The 16,990-nt window shown below is 42.8% G+C and overlaps 1 protein-coding gene and 1 long non-coding RNA gene across 8 annotated transcripts in view; one reads left to right on the top strand and one right to left on the bottom strand.

Annotated features, from left to right (window-relative positions):
• The window catches only part of SVEP1 (sushi, von Willebrand factor type A, EGF and pentraxin domain containing 1), a 120,268-nt gene extending 111,054 nt beyond the window's left edge, over nucleotides 1-9,214 (top strand). For 3 of the 4 annotated variants that reach the window (XM_038125173.1, XM_038125171.1, XM_038125174.1), the window contains 3 exons: nucleotides 2,284-2,379; nucleotides 4,963-5,056; nucleotides 6,676-9,214. In XM_038125173.1, the coding sequence (XP_037981101.1) occupies nucleotides 2,284-2,379; nucleotides 4,963-5,056; nucleotides 6,676-6,706 (221 nt within the window). In that variant the 3' untranslated portion in view covers nucleotides 6,707-9,214. The remainder of the gene's footprint in view (nucleotides 1-2,283; nucleotides 2,380-4,962; nucleotides 5,057-6,675) is intronic. The other variant, XR_005255441.1, reaches the window with a different exon arrangement.
• LOC119695917 overlaps nucleotides 1-16,990 on the bottom strand; it is a 52,411-nt gene that overhangs the window by 6,275 nt on the left and 29,146 nt on the right. Inside the window, exon 3 of one of the 4 annotated variants that reach the window (XR_005255443.1) lies at nucleotides 4,403-4,608. The exons of the other annotated variants lie outside the window; for them this stretch is intronic. This is a non-coding gene — a long non-coding RNA (uncharacterized LOC119695917). The remainder of the gene's footprint in view (nucleotides 1-4,402; nucleotides 4,609-16,990) is intronic. 4 annotated transcript variants of the gene reach the window in all.

Below are 16,990 nucleotides of genomic sequence, written 5' to 3'. Positions count from 1 at the left end.
GTACTTGTGCCTCACAAATTCTAGACTGGTTTTTCCTGTCATGGATCTCCAAATTATTAGAGAACTAGATCTGCTCTCACTGAAAAGATCCAAATCTGACTCTCAAATCAGATTCCCTGGGTAACATTGGGCTGCCAGTTTTATCCATGTTTCTCTTCATGGTGGTCTTAGCACAAAGAATTTGGGAGATTTAACCCTTTCAGGATGGCATAGCTGCTGCATGAGGAACCTTATTACTGTACATATAGTAAGGCGTAGGCCTATATGGATAGGAAAAGGAAGTGCCTTTATTTAGTATTTAGTATTCAGTATGGCCCTGATGTAAGGAGTGTTCAAGATCTACAGCAGGGGTGCTGTTACTTTCCCTGAATCTGAGTCACTGCCCCTGACTCTGAGTATACATGGAAACCTACAAAAATTGTGCACATTTTATGTGCACATTCTCTAGTTCTTGGAAAAGAATATGATTCTCATTTAAGATGTATAATATGTTAAAATGGTCCTCTGAATATCTCTGCAGCTTTCAAGTCTTCTCTGTGACAGTATCATTTGCACATGGCACAAATTAGTGGTAGATACAGAATGATAACAAGAGGTTCAGCAAGTTTTGTCTTTTTGCATTTATGGAAACTCCAACTATGTGTTATATTCACACAGCTCCTCTTTTTCTGCCCCTGTGCCTGGCAGTATCACCACAGCCATACATGCAACTTAGTCCTGCAAGTCTCATAGTATCAGCAGAAGAGGACTGCACCCTGTGTCTGACAAAACTGTGTTTGGTATCCCACAATTGAGTTTATTAGTTTCATCAGTACTAACACTTGAAGCATTCTCCAGAACCAGCCATTTCATTGTTTCATTTATGATCCCAGCCATTTCAGTCATCATCCAATTCAGACTGGCAACTGACAAGGCAGGTCACATTTCATGCAGGTACAGGCACTAGTGGGTTTTTTTGGTTGTTTTTTGTTTTACTTTAGTATAGATAGTTAGAAAAGGGGAAAAGAATTCCCACAATTGGTCAGTTCAACACCAATTTTGCATTGCTTGTCAAACAAGGTGCAGCAGTGAACAGAAAAACAGGTTTAGTCTTTGAAGTTGATGGCTTGTTTTGGAAGCCCAAGGAATTTTTGAGTGCTAGCACTGAGCTCTGACTTATCAGTATCAGGCCACAGTAAGCCCACTGAGAGAATTCAGTCACCTTGTAGTTCACAGTACATTTCACAAAAAAGATAGGATTCATCTTGAGAGAGTCCTGACAATTCTAAAAAACTTGCAGGGTACTACAATTTAAGTATATAGAAAAGTACTTCCTGGTGATACAGGTTAGTCCTGTAAGGTCCATGAAAGTTCACAATTATTTTCTTATGCAAGCTGACTGCACCTGCTCAGCTTGACCTCTGCTGTGCAGCAGCAGAAGAAGAGCCCCTATCTCAGTCTTCTGCAGCCCCCATCCACCCTCCCAGTATTAAACTCTACTGGAAGTGCCACTTGAGGGTCCAAATTTGAGACCCAGCGCAACTCTTGCTCTTCTTAGAGCATGTACACTCAAGTACTTTATTCACTTAGCATAGTGAAGATGATAGTTTTGTGAAGATACTTAAAGCATGAACACATGGGAATTTTGCAGATCTGCTCACAGGAGCAGTGTAGTTCGATTGTTGCTCTGTCCAGAGGTCATCAGCTGCTTGGTATGTGCTTTCTTTCTTTCCCAGAGCTTCCAGCCCTAGCCTTTTTCACCCAAAATGCCTTGTATCCAAGCTGTCTTTCCCCAAGGGGCTTGTAGTCTCACCTGTCTCAGCATGTTTGCACTGGACTAGACAAAGTGCTTTCCTATGAGCAGGGCACAGATTAACTTGTTTTGGATGCTGCATCTGCAAGCCCAGAGAATTCACAAACAATCCAGTTTTTTGTGATTAAAGCATGAAGTGGTTTTGTTAGCACCATCACAGAAGTGGTCAGTATCTGTGGAAATTTCATGTGAGATACAAACAGCCCTGGCTCATTTCCCATGAACACAGAGCCTAGAAGCACCTGAAGGACTCCAGCAATTGCTCCAGCCTATCCCTCTCTTTGCCACTACTCTTTGTCATTTCTGTCTGCCATGCCACTTGTATATGCTGCTCATGCCTGGTGGGTAGGTCCTGCTCAGCTCTGTTGATACTCCATGGAAACACTTCAAGAGGCAGTGGAGTTTCTAGTTTAATATAAGTTCGTCTCTTGCACACTCTATTCTTTGCTTTCAAGGGAGGTAATTGTTTTCTTTGGTTCTCTTCTCATTAGCAATATGCATTCTGCCATGTCTCAACGGAGGTCGCTGTGTGGCCCCTTATCAATGTGACTGCCCCCTCGGATGGACTGGATCACGCTGCCATATGGGTAAAACTTCTCAGCTGCATTTTTTCTCACTTTTTGGGACTCTGCTAGCAACCTAGCACAGTTCTCTTGGGACTCAGAGAACTCCTAAGCTTGTCAGAGGAAAACCCAGGCCTACAATAATGTTCCTGGAGGATTTGCTGTTCCCAGCTGTAAACTAGTTACCTTCAAACTAGTCCCTCCCTGATGAGTTTTTAAAACTCCCAGAAAAGCTTGCTCTCAAAACAGACAGACAGTATTCACAAAAGTACTCTCTGCAAAAAGCAGTGGAAAGAAGAAAGGGTTTCCAAGGAGAAGAATAAAACTATTTTTCCCAATTCCAGGTGCATGATTTTAATTTTCATCTTCAGGAAATTCAGGTCACCGTCATATTCACAAACAAGCTGCAGGTATTATAGAGGTTTTTCACCACACAGCTGTCTGTTTTGGTGGATGCCCACTGATTGCCTGGGTACTGAATCAGGACAGAGAGCACGCCAAAGCAAGAATTTAAGGGTGATTGAGTTCAATAGATACATTGTACATGGGTACCTTACATTAGGTATCATCTAAGTTCTTTGAGCAAATTCAATGTGCACTTTTTTACTAGATCTCTTACTTGCATCTAACCAAAGGTGAAGGTCATGGAGCACACAAAAATAGGGAGGGCTAGGAAGGGAGTGATTCTAGTGTCCAGGTTTGTGGCCTAACCAGTCCATTAGTGTGAGATGAGGTTGGCTGCAGTTATGGGAAAATTTGAATCTGAGTTTAGAATATGGGGGTCCATATGAAGATGGAGTGAACACCAGGTTTTGAAAGACTTTTCTCTGTGAAAAGACAGTAAAACTCAGCAACTGACTGATTACTGAAACATCTTTCAATCATTGTTAAATCTTAAACACTTACAAATATTAGCTATTTTAAACATATATTTCAGTTTATTCACTGTATTTTTATTGCCCAGGTGCACCTTAACTGATTTTTAATAGAGGCTTAAAATGAAAGCCCAGTTTTGCCTTCCTGCAAGACTTTTGAAGTAGCTGATGGTGTGAGCTGGGAAGGAATTAATGCCTCTCAATGAATGTTCATAGTATTTGTTTAACTGAAAAGAATAGTGAATCTGGGGGATAAGCTGTGCGATACACTGCAAACCAAATCCTTCTGCAGAAAATTGAAATGCCAGAGAGAACATTTTAACTCTGAACTATTGTATTTTGAAGGGACTCTTGCCTAACACATTTCCATCATTTGCATCATTTCCTCTCATATTTCACAAGCTTTGCAGCTATAATAGGTGCTTGAGGAGGATAAATGGCTTCTTGGCTTTTTGGCCAGCCATTCAAATATGTACAGGCTTGACTTGCTTTTCAGTAGCTAAGGGGAAATTATAGTGAACAACTGCATCTGCATCATAAACACTGCTTGTGAAGTTTTTTAATCACTTCTTGTTTCAGCTACTGATATTGACATTTTGCTGGGATAGAGAAATACTTCAGTGACAGCTAAAGATGTTTTGGTCATATGCTTCATTCCAAAATCAGAAGTAATTTTCAACATTATGTACTTGGTGCACTTAATTTTATATGAATGGCATATTACTTTAGCCTCCTGACATTGTTCTTGTTTGGCCCAGAGGAACTGGACTAGGTTTTTTGCATTCCTGTGACTACTCATTTCCATTTCCTGTCATTCCATAATAATCAGTGCTTCCTGATGCATATGCCTTGCAAAAAAATTACCCAGAATTTGTCCTCACTAGTATTTTTAGGTCTGTTGTCTACATGTGGCATTATCAGCTTTAAAGTATTTACATCTTACCTGCAATATAAATGTCTGTGTTTGAAGGACCTCATTAAATGTATATCTAAATTGGTTCTTTACCTTTCAATCTCAAAATTGATAGGAAGACTTGAAACTTTGACTTTTGTTTGGTTACATGATACCCTTGCATTACACTGTCACACAAAAGCATGTTCAACCAGGCTTAGCATGACCTGTAAGGCAGACAAGGGTTTTTTCTCTAATGCCCTGTTGCACCTAGTCTCACCTCTTAGGGCTGTCCAGTGTCTTTCAGGATCTTACTGTCATTCTCTGCTTCCTTTTCTTGTCTCCATGCAGGTGCCATTCCGTGAAGTCTTACTCCTTGCTTGCTATTGATCTGCACATGGCTTTCTGACTTATGCCGTCTCTTTCTATACTTTTTTCCCATGTCTGGTGTCCACTTGTCCTGGCTAGTGTTAAGCTGTCACATGCCTTTAAAAAAAGAAAAAATCTACATTTTATTCCTGTTTTCCTGTTCATCTCATGATTCTTCTAATTCTTGCTCCTACTTCTGCTTGCATTCCTTTGTTGTCTTAATTGGAATCAAGGAACAACAGAATTTTTAAGGCAATGTAAAATAACACACTGGCTGTTTCAGGCAACTCATACAATGCATCAGACAGCAAAAATAGTAGGAGTCAAATCACACTTAGCAGACATATGTTTCTCAGGCTGCCCTTCCCATTTTTACGAGAATAAGGCAGGATGGATTTTCAGTGTCCTGCTGCTAAATCAGCTTGTTGTGGATGTGCTCATTAATGCAAATTTGTATGGTTTTGTGTGCAGCTGTTTGCCAGTTGCCTTGCTTAAATGGTGGGAGGTGCATACGACCAAATCGGTGCTACTGTACCTCTTCCTGGACTGGACCTGACTGCTCTAGGTAAGTGTTGCTGAGCACTGTCCCAGGGCTAGACTGAATCATACCCTACTGAACTCTAAATCTGAGGAATGAGCAAATAATTTTAGCATTTTGAGCATCTCTAGATGCTGTAAATCAGTAACCTTTAGATGCCTCAATATGGAGGCATTTATGGACAATATGTAAAGTCCTTAGAGGGTACTCTGCAAAATGATTGCCAAACTTGTAGAAAACTCAGAAAATTAAATTGTATCTTCACATGTAAGCAGACAGGCAAACCCACAATCTTTAGACTGATTTTTTCATTATGTAAATGGAAGTGGGGTTTTGACATGTAAGACAGAATGTTCTTCGGGAAATTTTGGTGGCTTACTCTTTACTAGTGTTCTTTGGAACTGTATATACATCAGCTGGGTTCATGTTCAAGACTGCAGTCATGCAACATTTGTCATAAATAATAAGTCATCTTGCACCCAGCAATGAGTGATGTAATCATTTAAAGAGTACAACAAGGTGCCCTCTGAGGCAAGTCCAAGTTCAAATCTCCTGGCAGCTCTAGGGCCATGATAGCAAAAAAATGTATATCCCTCGACTCACACAGGCTCTTACTCAACACATTGGTCATTATCCTGGAGAGTTAAATAAGAACCAGATGAATATTAATATTTTTCTGCAGGGAACAGATGAAGCCTGTGACATTGTAATTTTTTCTGTTCTTCTTTCTGGGCAGATAGTGACAGACATTCCTTCCTATCTTGCTGAAAGACAGTTTATCTTAAAGCTATAGAAGAGAGGCTTGACTGAGAAATCACATTGTTCAAAACTTACAGTGTTCATTTGTCAGCTGTGGTTATATATGCCTTTGTGAAGCAACTTAAATGTATTGCCAAGAAACAGTATCTTTCAGCTTCAGACTGAAAAGTATGCATCTGAAGTCTGGTAGTAGTTCAATTTAGGACATGAAGCAGAGAAGCCCAAATCCAGCAGGCATAGTAGCCAAAAATAGTGGAGTTTATCTCATGATAAAAGTTTCAGGCTATTCCCAAACCAGACTATCCTTAGCTTCCTTTGTTGGGTTATTTTGTCCAAGCCCATAGCTCTGTGCAGCAGAGCACAGAAGGTGGGTCATTAGCTCTGTAGGATTGGGGTCTAGCAGCTTGTCCCTCCCAGAGAGGACATTTGTTTGAAAGGACATTTCCTAAACATAACTGGGTGGGTGAAGTGAAGACAGAAACAAGCTCTGAGATCTGTTTCACATTTTGTTAAGTTTTGGCCTCAGTTACTTGTGGCTCTTTATGGGATATGATACCTTTCTGGGAACTCTAAAACAATAAAGGCAAATTACATGATAGCAGAGATTTTTCTGCTGCAGGTTAAGAAGGTGTGGATTTATTAGGAGAAGCTGAAAGATTTTATCAGCATGCAGAATAAGACTAGTTCCATACTACTCTGTGATGAGCCGTGACTTAAATTAAATGTCCGATATTTCTATTTCCCATGGCCACTCTCTCCACCTCTTTGAGCTGTGGCATTCTAATCCTTGGTATACTTTCAGACACCATCCTTTTGTGCCTCACTGTTGATCATTTGATATGTTCAGCACACCACTGATTTTATTGTGTTTGGGTTTTTTGATGCAGGAAACGGAAGGCTGGATTCTATCCCTTTTAACATCTGAGCAGCAATTCTACATTCAGATCTCTTTCTTCAGCCTAGGCACCAGGGCTTGGATTCTAATGCATTGTAAATCAAATCCATTGTTTCCCTTTCCTCACCCATCCCCAGCTCCCTTGTTTTGTATTTTATTTTGTGATACATCTTTCAATTTTTAAGGAAATCCTCTGTATTTTTCATTTATAAAAGTATTATCAAATATATGCTGCTACACAGGTGTCATATACACATACAAATGCAAAGATTCCTACAATCCACTGAGGAAGTGGCTGTTTAAAGTGAAGTCCCTCCCATTTCTTACATTAAGTAAGCTAATTAAACTGTACTATACTGCCAGCCATGATTAAACAGAATCTGGCAATTCTGCTTACGAGCTGCCAAAGCATACTGCTGTCCAGAAACTCAACAGTAAAGTGTGTTACACAAGGCTGAGTGAGCTGCTAAACTCTGCATTAGGCCTGTCTTGGAACTTTAGTTGATAAAAATTATAACTGCATGTGATAAGGTCTGTGTTGTAACCACAGTTTCTGGTGAGCATAAGAAGAAGATTCTGTAGTGTAGTTTATGTGACATTAACTTTATTGGAGAGTGACTTAATGGGAGGCATCAGCATGAGTTTTACATGAGATTTCGTGGTAAAAGAGATGAGGGAACATCATCTCATTCAGAGAAGAATGGATTAAGTCTAGCCAACAAGAGTCTTGGAAGCTTTTTGACCTACAGGCTGTTCAGATGTAGCTCTAAACTGAATAATCCAGGATCCATCAGTAGGAAGCAGATCAATCTCTGAAACTTGTACTTTCCATTTGGCATGGGACTCACAACCTGCCTGTAACCACCATCCCTTTCCTATATAAATGAAGTACATGTCTTCACAAATATCTGCCAGGTGAATGTTTTTGATATTTTAGGATTGGGTCCCAATATCTGACTGTCCCTGAGATGGAGAGAGAAGGCACCAGCTAGGTTTACAGGTGAAAGTTTGCTATCTGCTTGCCAAAATGTTGCGGTTTTGTTATGCAGAATCCTCAAAAAATTGGAAAAGCTCTCTCTTGAGAACACACACAGGCAGAAATGCTCAGCTGACTGAGAAATACTGAGACCATACATGTTATCAGATTTCTCATTCTCAGACTGGTGATCCCACTGTGTCTGAGGAAAACACACAAGAGTGCCACCATTAAGTCATGCTCTGATGAATTGAAATATTAAAATTTAAGTAGGGTGGTGGAATTACAAGACAGAAATCACATGTATCATTCAAAGTCACATGTTTGGTAATTGTTATCAGTTAGCAAAAGTCTGATCTATGAAAAAAGATCTTAGAGTCAGAACCTGAGAGTCATTGATCAGAAGCTCCATTTTTCCCAATAATAACAGAAAAGTGTAATTTGGAGTTATCATTGGGAAAGAAAAAAAGAAATAAATTTTACCTTCTGTAGCTTCCCATTCCTGCTTAGTTACCCTCCAGATTAAGAGTGTGCACAACTGCCCCACCCCACTTTATGGATGTACCTTCCTTTTATGCATGAACCCTGATACAGGAAAGTGATAGGACACCAAAATGAGCTCACAGTTACAGTAACAGGGCTCTAGTAAATACTGACACATAACTGATGGCTGTTAGCCTGAGCCCAGAAATGGGGAAGAAAAAAACAAGCAAAGTTGTCAGCCATAGGAGCTTTCAGCCAATTAAAAGAAAAACAGATAGTAAAGAATAGGAGTCATTAGGGGATCAGATTAATGTGAATGTAGATTCCTTCCCAGTGGGAGCTGCAACCAGCTGAAGAGTTGTGGTTTTAGCTCCCACAACCTTCTTTTTCTAATGGACTCTGCTAGCACGTAGCAAAAATCTTCTGTCTCCCAGCTCCACAGCCATCAATGTTTACAGCTTTGACTGAAGTTAGTGTTCAGTAAGTAATGTCAACATTTCAACACACAGTCACCACCATTTGTAGGCACTTTGTTCCTTGATGTCCTTGCTGCCTCAACAGCAAATGAAGGGAAGCTGCAGTGAGCAACACAGGACATCTCAAGGGAAAGAGTACATAGGTGAGAAAAGCAGATCTGTATTTATGTCATTCTCATATTTTTGTCCCTTTTCCAGTGTGCTTCTCTGGTGTGTCCGCTGATTGTCCTGGTCATCTCCAGAGCAGAACAGCAGTGGTGAGGAGAGTGCTTAGTTCTGGCAGGACATTGCTGGACAGTTTAGGGCTGGAGAATAGCTTTTGGCACCCCAGCTTCACACTAGTGACTTGTACATGGAATCCTGGGATCAACCCAGTCAACATGTTTTGTAAGGAGATGTGGTGTTAGGACAAAATAGCTGAAACTAGAGGCTGTCATATTAGTGCTATTGATGATGTTTTGATACTTGCTGGAATATTTTCCCCTCCCTACCCAGTACTGTATTGTCATTTATGTCACTGCTTGTTGTGTGTTTTAAACAACTTCCATGTGATGCACTTTACACTGTAAATAAAGTTGCACCCTGTTTAGTACCTATATAGAGGCAACATGGTATTCTTTTTGTAAACCCTCACAACAATGGTATTAATCTAATAATCTTTAGGATCTGATGGCAAAGACTACAAGAATAGACCTCAAGCAAAAAGACAAAACAATTGCCAGCAAACTTAAAAGGTTGTGTTGGATTAGTCCAGATTTGATAAGCAGATAAAAATGCAGTTATCACGTCATTTTTCGATTCCTTTCTTCTGCTAGGGCATATTTTTAATCCTGTAAAGGCCAAATTTACTACTGGCATGAACAGACAGATTAAAACCTGCTTCACTCACCACTGAAGGAGCTACAACTTGTTTTATTCTGCACCAGTACTAGAATTTTTAAAGGTATGGAATCTTGAACGAATGAGGTAAAGAATCACTGTAACAGGAAGAAATTTTTTTAACTCAAACACCACTCCTCCAAACAAGGAGCACATATGACATAACAGGCTGTGGGAACCCAGGACATCCCTCTGGGTGTCCTGGATGGCCTGAGTCGCTGGCAGGGGGCTCTGAGACCCTGGCATGCAGCCAAAGACACACGTGGGGTTTTGATCTTAGCCCATGGAGCAAATTACTAACTCTGTATGAAGAATTACAAGCCACACACACAAGTTTAGGTATTGTAGTAGAAGTAGTCACTAAGTGAAAGGAAGGATTTTTGAGTGCTGTACAAGGGGGTTTTAAGCCTTGTACGCAGGGGTCCAAGTTTTGTACATGGGGGTCAGGAGTTCTAAGATGGAAGGATTTGGGTGTGGCCTGTCCTCTTTCTTTCTCCTTCCTAGCCTCCATGTCTTTGGTGATGTTGGCACTCACAGATTGGTTTAGAGTAGAAAGTCACCATTCAATATAGATAACGGGCATTGAGGAAAAAGGATAAACATGTAACACATAATGTATGATATAAAAGATGGCACCAGCCCCCTGAGAGGGCAGTGTGCCTTTGTCTGAGCTGCTGAACAGGCCACAGCAGTTCAGGAGAAGAATCTTTAAGACAACCAACAATAAACAACCTTGAGACCGGACAACAGAAGACTACTGAGTCTTTCTTTGAAGGCACGGGTTGGAGCAGAGACTTTTTCATCTTTTGGGGTCACCCCAATCCGGGGCACGAAACCCTGCAAGAGGCAAAAGATTTAGAATGTGAAGTTTTTTGAGATAATGTTGTAAATCTGTCAATGTTTGGATACACAGGCATAAGTGTATCCAAGTGTATCCACTTGGAAGTGCAAAATGTGGTCAATGTTTGAAAGCCTTCCCCTGAGCTGGCAACTCAAAAGGTGGTGTGAGGTTACTGATAGTTTTGTTAATGAAGCCCTGAAATGTAATGTGTTATCTTATAAAAAAGATAGAAATTTGCATCTCAGATTTGCAGTACTTGAAATATGGGTAAAAATCCTGAGTGGGAACAGCTGGGATGCCTGTGCACATGGACTTAGATCTTGTGCATGCTCTGGAAACACAAAGAACTGCCTTATTTCAAGGGATGTGTGGTAAGAACAGGTTCCTTCCCTGGCCCTGTTCTCTTTGTTGCAACCATTGAACAAGCTAAAACTCTGAAAGGAGTCTACTGACATCTATGTCTCACTGCTTGGAAGTACACTGGGAAATGTTTGAGTGTTGACACTGATCTCATGGGGGGGCACTGGACAGGGTTAGTGTGTGCCAGCACTTGTTGACATGAGGAGTTATCCTTACACTTTAACAGTCTGACTAGAGATCTCTTTCACATCTCAGAGCAGGAACATTTTGTGCACCTCTGAAATGTCTTAGAGCAGTTTGGATCCTCACTGCAGAAAGGATCCCTGATGCTTTCACTGCACTGCAGATTCTTTTCTGGGAGAACACACCACACATTTCCAGCACCAAGAGACAGGAATTACAGTCCCCAGAGGCAAGCCAGGTGGAATATACAGTATCATTATTGATCTGTTTCTATAAGGTTATTTCCATTCATGCACATGATGCAGAGCACTTCATAAATCCATCTCATTTACAGTGAGCTCCTCTCCCAGGAGCAGGGCTGCACTTCCATTACCTTTGCTTTCTAGCCTGATGTGTTGCTAGTGCCTGCCAATGTCAAGCTCTGCAGGCTTGCCACCTCTCCCTGCTGAGCTTGGAGCACTACAAAAGCTGGTGCTCTTCACAAGTTGATGGACGTGGTTCTTCAGTGCAGGCTTGTCCATCCTGCCAGATGTCCCTCCTGCAGATGGACCAGCATGACCACATACTTCTTTGTGCTGTAAGAAGTATCATGCATGGCCTGGTGAAGAGGACACTTGAGTTTCTCCCAGCCAGTGGCAGATTGTGCCACCACAAGAAAGTCACTTCAAATCTTCCTCTTTTATGGGTCAGATGAGCTCTACCTTCTCCCCCAAGGTGCTGCAGTTTTAAAACCACAGATGCAATTTAAGCAGCATTATCATCTTTATTAATGATCGCCCTTCTGCAGATGTCATCTGCACACCTCATTGCTAGCTCAGTGGACCAGCACTAACCTTAATCTTTTCAATCTAGTATCTTTGCTGAATGTAAATCTTCTTCCTTCAAATTTTCATTTGCAACCAACATCTGCTGAACAGATTGTCCTGAAAACTCAAGTTCTTTCTCTGTCTCCAGAAACTTTGAAGCTATGACAATGTCATCGAGTCCAGGCTGGCACCAGTTCTGTTTGGACCCAGAGCCTGCATGCATGGCAAAGGCCAGAAAAGGAGGCTACTGGGAGGGACAGGTTGTCACTGTGGTACTGCTGGCCTGCACCACATAGCAAGCCAAGAGCATGGTGAGGACTGACCCTGGATCTCCACTGAAGGCTCTTCTCTCCTGGATTACTATTTTGCCGTGCTATATCCCAGCAGCCTCAGGAAATCAGTCTGTCATTATGCAACCAGGTGGCAAAGAACAATCATAGCAGTCACCAATCCCAGCTCACCTATACCCCGCAAACAAATCCAGGACTTTCCAGGCTGCCTCTTAGTCATGCCTTCCCTTCCTATCTCCTCCTAGCTGCTTCCTCAGTACAGTCCATTTATTTTACTTTGTTTTCAATAGTCTGGCTGAGTTCCTTCTCAGTTGGGAGTGGCATGATTTTTTGCAGCTAGCTCAGAAGTCACCAGGATTCATTGAATGTGAGGGCAACAGCCTCACTGGCTGGGAGGGAGGCACAGTGTGAAGGGTGATGAAGCTCTGCAATTGCCAGTGCAGGCAGGGCTGGCAGCCTCTGCAATACACAGTGGCAGCCCTACAGAGCTGAGCACTCCTTCAGCTGCTGCTGCTGCTGCCCCGCCTTGCCTTGCCATCCCTTCCTCTTGCACTCCTTGGTCATGCTTTTCATTTTTCAGATACAGGTTATGCTTGCAGTTGCTGGGGGTGTCTGCATTTTCCAGGCAGGTACCAAAGGCACAGAGCAGAGGTGTATCCAGATCAGCTTGCAATAGCTGGGGAGAAGATTCTGTTGCCTTCTCTGACTGCACTGCAGCAGCCTAGGGTTGCCCTTTTCCCTGACATCTGCTCCAGTGATGTGGAGAAATCACCACTAATTTCTGCATCTGTCCTTGTGTAGCTGTGTCCAGGAAGTTACAGTTTCATAGGCAAGATCATGAGCAGGGTGCTAGGCTGGTGCACAGGACACAGGAGTCCAGCAATATGCAGAGACCCCATCTACCTCATGTGTACATACCTCATGAGATACCGTAAGCAGATCCCAAACATTGTTCAGTGCCAAAGGAGCTATTAAGGAATTACTGCTCTCAGCTGCTTCTGGAGGGTGCCTGACAGCCTCCAAGCTACACACAGCTCCAAAGCCAGGCTGCATGCCCATCCCTGGCTCAGCTGGGGAGGAAGACAATTCTTCAAGGAAAAGGTAGGTTCACAACACCCTCTGCAAAAACCAAAACCTTAGAGTTGGACCTTGTCCTGGCTCAGGACAGGGAGAGTGTGGAGCTAGGCAGTAACACCAGGAAACAGATATGGGAGCCCAGGAAGGACCATAGTCCATCGCTGGCAAGTAGGATGGGGGCAGAATTGCCTGCAGTGTTTATTGGTCATGCTGAACAGGGACTGTCTTACAGCTGTGCCCAGGGAGAACCTGGACACAACTCCAGACCCATCTCACCTAGCATGGGGCATATGGGGAATTCCCAAAGGTGAGGGGAGGTTTCTCCATGCTGGAAAAGAAGGAGCGGCAAAATGGGAGGCTGTGTGGTATGCCAAGAATGGAAACCTCAAGAAAGCTGCAGTTTAGAAAGCACTTAAATATATAGTCATGTCATACAACTATTAAGGGTACTTAATTGCACCTATGCAGTTAAAAACATGTTTAAGCATTCTTCTGGGCTGCAGCCTTAGTCAGTACAAGATTTTAATAAATATGACAAATTGTGTCAGCCCTGCAGACACTGGTGAGATGGCTGCTAAGTGCCTGGCACTGAATATCTGCCATCAGCTGAATGTAGAATGTTGATAAAAGAGGTGGCTGCCCCACCACTAGTCAGGTATTGCTAGGCCAGATGTCTGGTATGATTTTATTAAATAGCTTGGTTAACAATGTAGGGTAAGGGATAAACAGCTCATTAATTAATATTGTTTATTGCAGGGAAGTGCTATAAGCACCTGTGAGAATAAATTACGTGAAGGAGGATAATCACATTAAAAGGGAATTATGTAAAATTAACGTGAGAAATGACAAGTCAGTTCTTCCTGAGGAAAAAAAAAATTTAAAAAGTATGTGCTCCCAGGGAGAGAGGGAACTGTGAAGGCAGGCTGGTGACCTGGCTATTCCCACCCTCACTTGATTTGGATTTCATGCTTGGGAACAAGCAACACTGGCAGAATCCTAGGCAGATGAGAGGAGAGCAAAACCAAGACCAGCCTACAGCACTGGGGAGATGCAGCAACAGAGCTTGTAAGAATTTCATTTCATCTTAGCTTTTGTAGTATGACTTCTCTCCGGCCAGCACCAGTGAGATAATGTTGCTGCCAGTCCTGTGTGTGCTGGCAGCTGGTATCCACATGGGAGGAGGAAGAGTGTCACAAAATCTTGAGTCGCAACACTCTAAAATGGCAGATAAATAAGGGAAGATAAACACAGCCAGCCAGGGGCAGGGGGCAAGCAGACCCTGTTCATACCACCAAGGATCACACTGCCTGTCCAGAGTGTGATTTTGCAACCTAAATGTTCCAGAAGCATGGGGTTCTCCTGATTTCATCCCTAGTAGGATTACATAAACCAGATACAAGTGGCTGCCATGTATAAATACCACTTTTGAGGACACTTCAGGGAGGAGTCACTGATGGTAGCTGTGGAGTTCAATAAAACAAAGGATTGGATGTAGGTGGAACAGATATTCCACTGCACCAAAAAGCATATGAGTTTTCTGGGTTACCTGTGGGCTGGGCTCCCTCTAAGGAAGCACTGGACTTGATGAGTTGAGTTAGTGTAAATCAAGGCATGATACAGCATAGTAAGCACATTGTACAGTCAGAGAGCTAAATCCAGAAAGTTTCTTATGTTTCTGCTTTCAACAAGCTACTGGGGTTTTTTGAGACTTTCAGGTTACTCATGAAAAGATGCAAAAGTAGTATGGAATGCAGTTTGGCTGGGCATAAATGACTTGGTACACAGACACCAGCACTCTGAAAACCATCAAGCACTTAAGGACCAAGAATTATAAAAGGAGAGCCCTGTCTATCCATTTACATTTCCCAGAAGATCTGTAATTGAGCCTTAGGGCAATAGAGGTAAAAGCTACGCAGCAAAAGTGAACCACAGAATCACAGAATTATTAAGATTGGAAAATAGCATTAATAACCTTAAGTCCAACTGTTAACTTCGCACTACCAAGACCACCACTAAACCAAGTGCCACATTTACATGTCTTTTAAATGCCTCCAAAGATGGTGACTTCTGGGCAGCCATTTTCAGTGCTTGCCAACCCTTTCATTGAAAAAAAATTTACTAATATCCAATCTAAACCTCCATGGTGCAACTTGTTTCTCTGGGATCAGAGAACAATCCTCACCTGGCTACAACCTTCTTTCAGGTAGTTTCCTTTTCTTCAGGCTAAACACACCATCTCCCTCCGTCACTCCTTATGAGACTTATGCTCCAGAACCTTCCCCAGCTCCATTTTTCTGTACATGCTCAAGCACATCAATGTCTTTCTTACACTAGGTGTGCAATGTCAGGTGTACAAATCTAGGCACAGCTTTGTACGCATTTTGTACACTTTGTACACTTTGTACACAGCCCCACATTCAAGGGGGGGGGGGGGGGGGGCGGGGCTCACCAGTGTCCAGTACAAGGGGGATAGTCACGTCCCATGGTCCTGGTCCAAAACTATTACTGTCAGGATTCCGTCCATCAGTCTAGGATTCCATTGTCCTTCTTGGCCACCTGAGCTCCCTGCTGGCTCATGTTTAGCCAGATGTTGATCAGTACCCCATGGTCCTTTTCTGCTGGGTAGTTTTCCAGCCACTCTTCCCTTCATCATGTGAGGTTCTTATGACCCAAGTGCAGCATCTGGCACTTTTCCTTGTGGAACCTCATACAATTGGCCTCAGTCCACCATTCCAGACTGTCCAGATCCCTCTGCAATGCCTTCCAGAAGATCAACACTCCCACCCAGCTTGGTGTCATTTGCAAACTGACTGCAGGCGCAATCAGTCCCTTCATCCAAATCATCAATAAAGCTTTTAAACAGGACTGACACCAACACTGAACCCTGGGATACACCAGTAGGGACAATTTCCCTGTGAATTACAGGGGCTTTATTCCACTCCATATCCCTGCCTTTCAGCTCAACTATCCTGAGGACAACCAATCTTAGTATTAAAGATTGAAGCAAAGAACACCTGATGTAGGCTTAAAAAAGAACTCGCCTTCACTGGTGCCAGGTTCCCTGTCAGACCTGAAAAGGCGCAGGACCCTGTCCAATTGACATGTAGCTGGGTGCACTGTCTCTCTCAGTTTTGTTCTCATCACCAGTGGGTGCCTTTGGACCCAAAAGCAGCTGCAAATATCCCTAGCAATCATAGCTGGACAACAGTCCTTGTAGTTTAATGAAATTCAAATCAAGTCAAGGATCAGGATCTCTATGAGGCATCAGTGGGCTAACACAGGGAACAACAGCCAGGGTGACTACCTGTAAAAGGTACAACTGGATCTTCCACATTGTCCACCACACCAAAAAAATTCCATTGGGAAATAAAGTGACATCACTCAATCCAGACAATCTCTGCTATCAGAAAACCTCCATTGCCAGTATTCCCAAACAAATGAGTTATTTCTATACCTCCCTCATGCACACACATGCACAGGGGAGCCACTGCCTGCCACTTGTGTGGAAGTAGTGCAGACTCTTGTGCCAGCTCCACATCTCTCTAGGCATGGATGGAGAGTGAGCTGCAGATCAGCTGCCCATGGTTAAAATTATTTCCCCTAATTTAAAAATGTCAAAAGCCTGTTGGTGGGAGATTTAGTTGTGCCCTGCCTTTGCAGGGACAGTGAGGCAGACAGGCATCTTCAGGACTACAAAGCAGTGAGCTGGATGCACAGTAGCTAGTGCCCTGCAGCCTGGCACAGTTTTTCAGGGGCAGCACTGCTCCACACAGCAGCCACATGGAGAAGCAATGCCCAGCATGTTGTCTCAGGTGCCTTGGAGGAACTGTACACAGGGTGTATATCTCCACAGTGCTTGGGTGGAATCAGCCCTGCAGCAGGGTGTTTTAAGGTCAAAAGTGGGTGCCACATCGTCTGGAGGAAGCAGGGGTGCTT

This window comes from Motacilla alba, chromosome Z (assembly GCF_015832195.1).
Source record: "Motacilla alba alba isolate MOTALB_02 chromosome Z, Motacilla_alba_V1.0_pri, whole genome shotgun sequence".
NCBI classification, from domain to species: Eukaryota; Metazoa; Chordata; class Aves; order Passeriformes; family Motacillidae; genus Motacilla; species Motacilla alba.
The sequence above is the reverse complement of the archived record's forward strand: the minus strand, read 5'-3'. Positions and strand labels throughout refer to the sequence as shown.